At 40.4% G+C, this 12,433-nt stretch overlaps 1 protein-coding gene across 4 annotated transcripts in view; it reads right to left on the bottom strand.

The window, feature by feature from the left end:
* Dync2h1 (dynein cytoplasmic 2 heavy chain 1) overlaps positions 1–12,433 on the bottom strand; it is a 230,942-nt gene that overhangs the window by 140,948 nt on the left and 77,561 nt on the right. For all 4 annotated transcript variants that reach the window (XM_028890970.2, XM_037207771.1, XM_037207772.1 and 1 more), the window contains exons 48-53: positions 7,283–7,413; positions 5,750–5,998; positions 4,905–5,013; positions 4,472–4,585; positions 2,978–3,120; positions 375–456 (exon numbers count right to left, since the gene is read on the bottom strand). In XM_028890970.2, the coding sequence (XP_028746803.1) occupies positions 375–456; positions 2,978–3,120; positions 4,472–4,585; positions 4,905–5,013; positions 5,750–5,998; positions 7,283–7,413 (828 nt within the window). The remainder of the gene's footprint in view (positions 1–374; positions 457–2,977; positions 3,121–4,471; positions 4,586–4,904; positions 5,014–5,749; positions 5,999–7,282; positions 7,414–12,433) is intronic.

Here is a 12,433-nt window from a genome sequence, read left to right as displayed (position 1 = left end):
GCAGGAGGAGGTTAGGTGGGATTTCTGGGGACAGAAAGGACTCGAAGAAGAAGAAAGGCAGGGTTACCAGCCAGATGCAGAAAAAGCAACATGAGCAGTATGGAGAGATGAGTTAACGAGCCACATGACAGAACGTAGATTAAAATAAATGGGTTCATTTAAGTTGTAAGAGCTAGTGGGACAAGCCTAAGCTAAGATCAAGCTTTCATAATCAATATAAGTCTCTGTGTCATTATTTGCGAGCTGGCAGTACAGAGAAAGACATGCTATAGTTCACACTGTTTAATATAATCATCTCCCATGAATCTCTAATGTGAGAAAAGGTAGTACATCATAAATTCAAAAAATATAAATAAATTACCCCAAAATACTACCTGAATTTTTTTTCTTTTCTTCTTTTCTTTTTTTGTCATGTTTTTCTTCACCATCTGTTTCACTGAATAACATTTCCGGTATCTAAAATGCAGAACATTTCTTTACCACTCAATGAAATGTAACCCAAAATATATCCCTTAACTAATGCTGAACTAACTTCCTTTCATTGACTTATGACAAAGCAGTAAAGTCTCTAAGAGGATTTAAGTTAACGTTTGCGAGGTACAGTGTGTTTGAGAGAGCACTTGTGAGGGAAGCATGTGCCAGCATCTGTGTGTCTAGAGGCCAGAGGGCAACCCCGAGTGTCATTCTCAACAATGCTACCCACCTCTATGGAGACAGGCTTCTCACCACCACGCTGGAGCTCACCCATCAGGCCAGCTGCCTGCCTAAGGACCCACCTGTCTCTACTTCCCAGAGTTCAGATTATAAGCGTGCAAAACCACACCCAACTTTTTACTTGGCTTCGGTAAGATCCAAACTTGGTCCTCACAGTTGTCCCCATCCTTTCGAGGTAAGCTTTTTACCTTTGGGTTTCTCACCCTTCTACCAAGACACTTGCTTTCCAGGCTGACTCTCGCTCAACACCAACCTCCTTTCAGCCTCTGCTCCAGTCCAGTCCCTGGGGACTCAACCACCTTCTTCTCATTGTCACTCATCTTTTTCAAACTGTAATTTTCCTCTTTATCGGCTTAAATTCCTTGGTGAAACAATTTTACTGTGCAAGTGTCCTCAACTCCCCTCCTGCCACTTGTTTCATCACACTCAATAGCAAAACCACCCTTCATCTCCAGTAATAACTGGATCCCTTCGGGATTCAGGGAGAAAATACAGCAGCACAGCCAGGACTTCATAACCGCTCGTCTTCTATTCACACAGACTAAAACGTGTCTGCTTAAAGCTTTGTCTGTGATGTGACATCACACTACTCTGAAATGTACCAGACGTGATATGTATTTCTATTATACAAAAATAAGCAAGCAATTAGGAGTATGAATATTATTCAACGCACAATGTCTAAGGTTATTACTGATTCAGACAAAGTAAAATAAGTGGACTGTAGTTAGAACGGTACTATGAACTCACACATTAAAATCAATTTGGGTTGCCTACCCTTCCACTTTGCCCCCCAACCCACCCCTCCTCTGTATTTGCTCAGAAAGGAGTAGGCCTCCTATGGGCGTCAGCAAAGCGTGGCACGTCAAGCTGCCACAGGACAAGCACCTCCCCTGTATTAAGGTTGGAACAGCACAAGGAGTGGGTCCAAGAGCTCGTCAAGGCACCAGGGGCAGCACCTGCTCCTGCTATGATATCACTCTGTAGGCTGTGAATGTGTCGCTCTGATTTGATGGATAAATAAAACGCTGATTGGCCAGTAGCTAGGCAGGAAGTATAGTATAGGCAGGACAAAGAGAGAGGAGAAGGCTGGGAAGAGGAAGGCAACACCAGCCAGCCGTCCAGGGAGCAACATGTAATGGAACACAGGTAAAGCCATGGAACACGTGGCAACATATAGATTAACAGAAATGGGCTGAGTTTAAGTAGTCTAGTCAGTGGTAGGCCTGAACTAATGGCCGAGCAATTTTAAATAATATTAGCCTGTGTGTTTATTTGGGTCTGAGTGGCTGCAGGACTGGTAGGTGAGAGAGATTTGTCTTGACCATGGGTCAGGCAGGACTGGAGAAAACTCCAACTACATGCTCTCACGTTCAGGAGTCACACAAACAAACCAAGCAACACAACTGTCTCATATATGCAGAGGGCCCAGGACAGTCCCATGCAGGCTCCCTGGTTGTTGGTTCAGACTCTGTGAGTTCCCATGAGCCAGACTAGCCATTTCTGTGGGGTTTCCTGCAATGTCCCTGGCCCCTGCCTCCCAGGTTCCCATAATCCCTCCTCCATCTCCTCAGCAGGATTCCCTGAGCTCTGCCCAATGTCTGGCCACCATGGGTGTCTGAATCTACCTTCATCAGTCACCGGATGAAGGATCTAAGACGACAACTGGGGTAGTCACCAGTCTGATCACAGGGATGGCCAGTTCAGGCTATGCATACACCGCTGCCAGGAGTCTTAGCTGGGGCCGTCCTTGTAGATTTATGGGAGTTTCCCTTGCATCAGGCTTCTACCCGACCCCCTAAGGCCCCTTTCCAGTCATCCCTCTCAGCACTCTCCCCCTCCGCTCACCCCCCAACCCTCAATTTCCCATGCTCACAAGCTCCCAATCCATCTAGCAGATCTCTTCTATCCAGCCCCTCAACGTGCTTTTCAAAAAGTACTTAAATTTTTAAATTTTCACTTTATAAAATTCTTACTGTACATTTTTTAAATTCTAGGCTAGCACCTGTTAGGCTAATAAATCCAAGGCATAAAATTTAAAAAGATAACTATCTCTTTATTCCATTAAAATTTCTATACTCAACTAAAAGTTTCCATCTAAAATTCTATATTCAACTAAACTATCATTGGAATAGAAGGAAAACAGAGATGCTTCCAGACACAGTAGAAATGCCTAGTGCCTCAGCTAAGCTAATGTTCAAACCAGCACCAAAGACAAACTGTGAAAGTAACACCAAGTAGAACAAGCTTCAAGTTCAGAACACACCTTCTTCATGCTGCTGTCGGACCAGCCATCCATCCACAGCACCTGGCATTTCTTATGCAAAGCTGGATTACTCTCACAGTTTATTATGAAGTTCATATTTGCAGAATCCATAATCAAGACAACATGCAAGTTTTGTTGAATTCCTGAAAAACAGGAGAAACTATAATCATGGAAAATTATGAGAATAACTATAAATCAAAGAACTTTTATATATAGACTGGTTTTATGATAAACATTTTTTTTTTTGGAAATGAAACAGTAGGAGCTGCTTATGGGAAAGAACAAACTACAAAGTAATATTAAGGCAAGAATTTTACACTGGTTAAAAAAAACTACTTGCTTCTTCAAGAAGTGGCCCCTGGTAGACTTACTAAGATCCAGTATATGGCCCCACACCCGTGGAAACAAGGACAGCACTGACTGGACTCAGTGGGTTACAAAAAGACAGCATCAAGTTGGGAGTGGGGTGTGGTAGAGGAGCCTAGGAGTTAGATGGGGAGCAAAAAGTTGCTATCATCAAGATACATGGTATAAGTGTATCAAATTCTCAAAGAATGAATAAAAAATATCTGCACACATGCAGGTTTGTCACAGATGCTAAGAAAAAGATTCATAAAGATATCATATAAAAATGGCTGGGTGCTGTGACTTATGCTTTTAAAAGCTTCTACTTTATTTCCACAGTGCACAAGGAAGTGCTTCTGTATAAAGGGCTGTCTTATTTAAGACAAGATCTACTACTATAGTTAGTATAATATGACTAAGTGAAAATATAAACAGCAAGGTTGGTATTCCAAAAATATCACTGCAATTCCAACATTGCCCTCATAAAATTTCCTAAGATATTGTTATTACAGGCTTCTTCTGTGCTACTTTCTAAAATCTGCAGGAAAAAAATAACAGAAAAGGTGTTAATGATCAAAGAACCCTAAATTTAAGATACCTTTGCAATCTAGTGAAAAATTAAGACAAATTAAATTGTGGAGAGCCTAGGAAGTCCTGAGTGAATGTTACTGCTTAACAAGTACACAGCCATGTCAAGGACCAATGTCTCAGGCCCATGAGAAATTGGCAAAGCCTTATCCCCTACCTGGGTCAGGTTTAGAGTGATGGCAAAATCTTTCTCAGGTCTAAGTGCAAATGTTGACTATGTACAAAGGAATGAATGTTTACAAATGACTGAGCAATATGTGCAGAACTAGTAACTGCACTTCCTACCTAGGCTAGCTAACTCTACCTCCTGTGCTGTGCATGAGACTCACACTGAGGACCTGGGTACTGTACAACAGGTACTACTCCACTAAAGCAAGCATGGCCTACCTTCCCCAATTTCTCTGTGCAGCTATTTGTCATTTACTATGTTTACTGTTTTCTTCATTCCCTCCCCACCTCTAATCAGGCCAAGGTGCCAAGCTGTACAGAACACCCTATTAAATCATACTTATTTCGCTCCAACCAGAATGTAAACTTAGTGATGAACTCTCCGCCTCTTACTGTATGTGAAGTAATTGAAGACTGGTCCAAAGAAACCATCCTGGGAAGCCTGATCTTTCAAAGGCGACAGCAAAGGCTCTAGCTCTTCCAGCGTGTACAGTCCAGGGACCTCGCCTGTGGAAGAACATCACATTTCTTTTTGACTTTGACTAGCATATACCAGTTCAAAACCAATTTTACATACGAAATGCTTTTCAATTTTTACTTTAAATTTTTCTGTTCAGTCATTACCAGAAGTATTAACAATAACTTTTACATATTCTTGGTTTTACAAAGTTTGAGATCTCAATTCTTCAGTCATAACCATGCGTCAGCTCTTAAGACCTTAGTAACAACTATGTTCAAGGTTCCCTGCAGTATTTTATACAGTAACTTTAATTGGATAATTTTTACAACAGTACTTATATTTGCTTCATAGAAACCATTCACTTGCCTGAGGACAAAAGGCTATTGATCATCTCCAAAAATGTAGGATGTACAAACTGGTAATCCTCAAGAAGTAAAACTACCTGCTGTGCCTCAATCCCCGCCAGATGCAGCACCTGCAAAACAAGGGGAAGACCAGTCCTCTTGGTGACTTTTGGAGCAGTTAAAGATTACAACCTTTGGCTGGCATGACAACATAACAAGATACCCTTGAACACAGTCTGAAGAGTGAAACAGATAGTGTGCCTGTGAGGTGGCCATGGCACACCACAAATTCCAGTACAGGGGTTCTCTACACAAGGAAGTGACTATAATGCATTTGTCTATTTACAAGTCTGTTGGTTTGATGTTACTGCTGGCATTGTTTCTGAGACACAGCATCTTGCTATGTGACTCAGGCTGGCCTTGAATTTGCCAGGATCTTGCTGCCTTTTCCCCCCAAGTGTCCACACCTAGCTTAATTAGTGCCTATTTACCAACTTATTTATAACTGAGAAACAGAAAGAAAATTATATTTGACCTGTATTATTTGGAAAGTAAAGCCATCTATAACTATTACTTGAAGAAAAATTTATTGTAGAAGTCACTTAAGCAAAAACTAGATCGTTTTCATAAGTTTCCTCTTCCTACACAGTTATATATATATATATTCCTACTTATCACCCAACTTGACATCCCATAGTCTCAGATGCCTACAACCTGGATATCCTAATAAGAATCTCCCAGGTACAGATGAAAATTTATGGGGAAAACAAAATTAAAAGGAAAATGTGTTACATGTAGGAGTCTAACTAGCTTTAATAGTCAGTGAGATTTAAAACCAAATAAAGGAAAACAGTGTTCACAACTCACATGTTTGAGATCATTCCTGAACTGCTTTGGCTCATAGCCTCTGGAAATCTTTGGGGAGAAGAGCACTGCACCATGCATGTGACTGACGACAGACGTGAGAGTCCGCCGCCCCACCCCACTGCGTCCTGCCAACAGAAGCGAGCCTCCAGGGAAACTTAGCACTCTGTCTATCCTAGACATATATTCCAGAACTTCTTGGAAAAGTAAAATATCTAAATTCTGGTTATCTCGTCCATAGTGAATAAGACCCTTTGAAAAACAAAAACAGATTTTATAATTAATGTAATTTCTAGTTATATAATAAAAATGTTACTTTTCTGGGGCTGGAGAGATAGTTCAGAAGTCTTGCTGGATCTGGGTTTTGTTCCCAGCATCCTCATGGCCTATAACTCCAATTCCAGGGGGATCTGATTCATTCTTCTGGCCTTCACAGCTCCTGCATGCACATGATGCACATACTCTCACGCAGTATACAAACACACACACACACACACACACACACACACACACACTAATAATAATAATAATAATAATAAAAATAAATCTTTTTTAAAATATTAGAGTAAGATATATTTTGACAATATTACATTTTATTTCACATCTAAAATTTTACTGCATAATAACCCAACTTTGTAGGTTTATAACAAACTCATGTCAAACAAGTTCAAGGGTGCCCAAAATTCAACTAGCTTTGGACAACACGGCAGCTGAACTGGGGTTTGGTTCCCAGTATACATGTAGGGTCTCTCACAACAGCTGACCTCTAGCTTGGGTGGACCTGACACCTTCTTCTGGCCTCCCAGGGTACCCACAAGCATATGTTACACACAATAAGAAAGATGCACACATATATATATATATATATGCGCCTCAATGTTTCTTCTTCTTCCTTACAACTAAACTGAGAGTGAGTGAGGGGGGAGTACAAGGGAAAAGGGGGAGAAGGGAAGAGGGGGAAGGGCAAAAGGGAGACCAGGAAGAAAAACTGCACAGGAGACCAAGATTCAGAATCTCTAGCCCTCACATGGTGACCTGACTCTGATGGTGCCACCCTGGAGCCCACCCATTTTCTCTTTCATCAAGTGACTGTAATATTGAGGTGTGACACTCATCATTCCAGGGATGTTTCCCAGTCACTATTCTCATTGCTATCCCAATGCCAACACCATCTTTCAAAAGGTATCTTAGTAATTTTTACATGCATCTGTCTGTCTAGTAATGTCTGACAGAATGAAATAAAATGCAAAGAACAGAACAAGTTCTACCTATTGCATGATCTGTAATTTCATATATTCAAGTATTTCCAACAAATACCTTAACTTACTATCATAACCATATCTTACTCCAAACGTGATTCCCATAGCTTCCTTTTTTTTTGGTTTTTCAAGACAGGGTTTCTCTGTGTAGCTTTGCAGACTGTCCTGGGACTCACTTTGTAGACCAGGCTGGCCTCGAACTCACAGAGATTCACCTGCCTCTGCCTGCCCAGTGCTGGGATTAAAGGCATGCACCACCACCGCCTGGCTCCCATACCTTCTTAATGACATCCTTCAGGTCTGCAGAGGTCAGTTTGCCAAGTGGTTTCCCGTGTGGAGGTAATGGTTGTCCTGGAACTGTCTTTGCTCCTGAGCTATGCCGGGCTCCCCATGTGACATAGTAGCTATCTGCAGAGAAGATGATGTTGACATATATCACAGTGATTAGTGAATCAGCTGCCCCATTATTTATTAAATTATGTTTAGTTACTCAGTCCAAATAAAGTTGTCTCCAGAAATACAAAGGCAGAATACACTAAATGAATTAACATAATACTTAGAAAATCCATAAAATCAGGAAAGATACTAAAATCACAAATTATAATACCAAATCAGCATTGAGAACTAGCTAAATACTTCCATTATGTTTCTTATCTACTTTTTAAACTTTTTTTTTTTTTGGTTTTCCGAGACAGGGTTTCTCTGCGTAGCTTTGCGCCTTTCCTGGAGCTCACTTGGTAGCCCAGGCTGGCCTCGAACTCACAGAGATCCGCCTGGCTCTGCCTCCCAAGTGCTGGGATTAAAGACGTGCGCCACCAACGCCACTTTACTTTTTAAACTTTTAAAATATATTTATGATTTGAAAATTTCATCCATTTATTAATGTTTTATTCATATTGATCCCCATACCTTCCTCCAACTCCCGTTAGTACTTTTAACCCATTTTTCTTCCAACTTCACATCCTCTTTTTCTTGTTTTCTTACTAATAACTCAGGGACTGAGTGCTGCCAATGTGCATGCGTATGTAGTTATCCACATGGGCATGGCAAACCCGTGGCACATCCCCAGTGAAAGCGCCTTTCCTTCACCTCCACCAACTCCATCAAGGCTGGGGCCACAAAGGTTCTTCCCCATCTCACGCTGGAATTCAAAAGCACGGACCACCACTTTCACACCAAGTGGCTCCCTTCTAACTTTCCTGTTACTCCCTAATCTACGTATTGTTTCTCTCACTTGCTTTACCATAACTGCAATTACTAATACTGCCAATGTGAAATAACCTAGAGTCACCTAGGAAACCAGCCTTTATGACTGTTTATGTGGAATTTGATGGATTAGATTAAGAGAAGTGGGTGGGCAGCACCATCCCTTGAACTAAGGTCTTGGATAACATTAAAAAGGAAGCACGCAAGCAGAACACTAGCAGCCATAGCTTTCTGCCTCCTGACTATGGCTGCACTGTGACCAGCGGCCACCCTGACTTCCCTGCCATGATGGTCCCTGAAATGCTGAGCCAAAACAAACCCTTGCACACATTGCTATTGGCAGGTATCTGTCATATCAAAAAAAAAAAAAAAAAGTAACTAATAAAATCTCCACACAGACTCGGCCAGCTCTGAGTAGACCAGGAGGTGAGTCTAGCCTCTAGCCAATCAATCCATGCCATTGCAGTCCCAGCTACAGGCCAGCAGGCAGAACTCCAGCAAGCAGGTCGGACTACCACCATCCCCCACCTGACCCTGAAGTCTACAAGCCCCACCCCACCCCACAAACCAAACCACCCTCTAAGATCACAGTTGCTCCCTGAGACACAGACTCCACCAGCTCCCAGTGAACCAAAAGCTCTGATTGGTCCAAGAGCTCCCATTGAAACAATATTGCCAAATGGACCTAAAGAGGCTTCCTCAGACACAGACACCATTTGCAGTGACTGGAGGAAGAGATGGGTAAATGCCAGTACAAAACTACATTCAACAACATAAAGAGCAATATGGCACCACCAGAACCTAGTTGTTCTATATCAGCAAGACCTGAAAATCCTAACACAGAAGCAAAACAAATCAACTGTAAAAATGACTCTAAGAAGATGATAGGGGAACTGGAGAGATGGCTCAGAGGTTAAGAGCACTGACTGCTCTCCCAGAGGTCCTGTGTTCAATTCCTGGCAACCACATGGTGGCTCACAACCATCTGTAAAAAGTTCTGGTGCCCTCTTCTGGCCTGCAGTCATACATGCTGTATAAGAGAGAGAGAGAGAGAGAGAGAGAGAGAGAGAGAGAGAGAGAGAGAGAGAGAGAGAGAGAGAGAGAGAAGGACAGAAAAGGAAGGAAGGAAGGAAGGAAGGAAGGAAGGAAGGAAGGAAGGAAGGAAGGAAGGAAGGAAGGAAGGAAAGAAAGAAAGAAAGAAAGAAAGAAAGAAAGAAAGAAAGAAAGAAAGAAAGAAAGAAAGAAAGAAAGAAAGAAAGGAAGGAAGGAAGGAAGAAAGATGATAGAAACCTTTAAAGAGGAAATAAAAATTCCCTTAAATAAATAGAGGAAAAGACAAAAAATGGAAGAAATCATTGTAAGGGAACTAAAAGATATTATGACTCAAATGGACTTAATAGAAATCTACAGAACATTCCACCCTAACATAAAAAGATATACATACCTTCTTCTCAGCACCCAATGGAACTTTCTCTAAAATCTATACATACTCAGTCACAAAGCAAACCTCAACAGATACAAAAAAGTGGAATAAGCACCTGTATTTTTTTGGACCACCATGGCTTAAAGTTAGATTTCAACAATAAAAACCACAGAAAGCCTACAATCTCATGGAAACTGAATAATGCTCAACTGAATCACCAATGGGTCAAGGAAGAAATAAAGAAAGAAAGAAATTAAAGACTTCCTAGAATTCAAAGAAAATGAATGTACAACATACCCAAACTAATGGGACACTATGAAAGCAGTGCTAAGAGAAGAAAATTCATAGCTCTAAATGCACACATAAAGAAGATGGAGATATCTCACACTATCAACTAAACAGTACATCTGAAAGCTCTAGAACAGAAAGAAGCAAACTCACCCAGGAGGAATAGATACCAGGAAATAATCAAGTTGAGAGCTGAAATCAATAAAATAGAGACAAAGAACAATACAAAGAATCAATGAAACAAAGAGTTGGTTCTTTGAAAAAATCAACAAGATAGAAAAACCCTTATCCAAACTAGCCAAAAGGCAGAGAGAGAACATCCAAATTAACAAAATCAGAAATGAAAAGGGGGACATAACAACAGACAATGAGAAACTCCAGAGGATTATCAGCTCATACTTCAAAAACCTGTACTCCACAAAATTAGAAAATCTAAAAGAAATGGACAATTTTCTGGATAGGTACCACATACCAAAGTTAAATCAAGAACAGATGAACTATTTAAATAGACTAATAACCCCTAAGGAAATATAGTCATTAAAAGTCTCCCAACCAAAAAAAAAAAAGCCTAGGACCAGATGGTTTTAGTGCAGAATTCTACCAGATTTTCAAAAAAGAGCACAAAGATGCAACACAAAAAGAGAATTACAGACCAATCTCCCTCATGAACATTGATGCAAAAATACTCAATAAAATATTGGCAAACCGAATCCAAGGACACATTAAAAAAATTATCCACCATGACCAAGTAGGCTTCATCCCAGAGATGCAAGGACAGTTCAATGTACAAAAATAAGTCAATGTAATACACCATATAAACAAACTGAAAGAAAAAAAACCATATGATCATCACATTAGATGCTGAAAAAGCCTTTGACAAAATCCACCACCCATTCATGATAAAGGTCCTGGGGAGATCAGGAATATAAGAAACATACCTAAACATAATAAAGGCAATTTACAACAAGCTGACAGGCAACATCAAAGTAAATGGAGAGAAACTCAAAGCAATTCCATTAAAATCAGGAACAAGGCAAGGCTGTCTACTCTCCCCATACTTATTCAATACAGTACTTGAAGTTCTAGCTAGAGCAATAAGACAACAAAAGGAGATCAAGGGGATATAAACTGGAAAGGAAGAAGTCAAACTTTCACTATTTGTAGATGATATGATAGTATGCATAAATGACCCCAAAAATTCTACTAGGGAACCCCTACAGCTGATAAACACCTTCAGTAATGTGGCAGGATACAAGAGTAACTCAAAAAATCAGTAGCCCTCCTATATACAAATGATAAATGGGCTGAGAAAGAAATGAGAGAAACATCACCCTTTACAATAGTCACAAATAATATAAAATACCTTGGGGTAACTCAAACTAAGCAAGTGAAAGACCTGCATGATAAGAACTTTAAGTCTCTGAAGAAAGACATTAAAGAAGATATCAGAAAATGAAAAGATCTCCCATGCTCAAGGATCAGTAGGATTAACACAGTAAAAATGCCCATCTTACCAAAAGCAATCTACAGATTCAATGCAATTCCCATCAAAATACCAACACAATTCTTCACAGACCTGGAAAGAATAATACTCAACTTCATATGGAAAAACAAAAAACAAAAGATAACTAAAACAATCCTGTATAATAAAGCCACCTCTGGAGGCATCACCATCCTTGACCTCAAGCTCTACTATAGAGCTGTAGTAATAAAAACACTTGGTATTGGCATAAAATCCAACATGTGGACCAATGGAATCAAATTAAAGACCTTGACATTAATCCACACACCTATGAACATATAATTTTTGACAAAGAAGTCAAAACTGTACAATGGAAAAAAGAAAGCATCTTCAACAAATAGTACTGGCATAACTGGATGTCAACATGTAGAAGATTGCAAATAGATCCCTATCTATTGCCATGCACAAAACTCAAGTCCAAGGCCGGGCGGTGGTGGCGCATGCCTTTAATCCCAGCACTCGAGAGGCAGAGCCAGGCGGATCTCTGTGAGTTCAAGGCCAGCCTGGGCTACCAAGTAAGTTCCAGGAAAGGCGCAAAGCTGCACAGAGAAACCCTGTCTCAAAAAAAAAAAAAAAAAAAAAAAAAACCTCAAGTCCAAGTGGATCAAAGACCTCAACATAAATCCAGTTACACTGAACTTGATAGAAGAGAAAGTAGGAAGTAGTCTTGAATGCACTGGCACAGGAGACCACTTCCTAAATATAATACCAGTAGCACAGACACTAAGAGCAACAGTTACTAAATGGGACTTCCTGAAACTGAGAAGCTTTTGTAGAGCACAGGACATAGTCAGTAAGACGAAACAACAGCTGACAGAATGGGAAAACCCACATCTGACAGAAGTCTGAAATCCAAAACATATAAAGAATTCAAGAAATGAGACATCAAAATACTGAACAATCCAATTAAAAAATGGGCTATAGAGCTGAACAGAGAATTCTCACCAGAATCTCAAATGACTGAAAGACACTTAAGGAATTGCTCAACA

This window comes from Peromyscus leucopus, chromosome 7, assembly GCF_004664715.2.
Source record: "Peromyscus leucopus breed LL Stock chromosome 7, UCI_PerLeu_2.1, whole genome shotgun sequence".
In the NCBI taxonomy this organism is placed as follows: Eukaryota; Metazoa; Chordata; class Mammalia; order Rodentia; family Cricetidae; genus Peromyscus; species Peromyscus leucopus.
The sequence above is the reverse complement of the archived record's forward strand: the minus strand, read 5'-3'. Positions and strand labels throughout refer to the sequence as shown.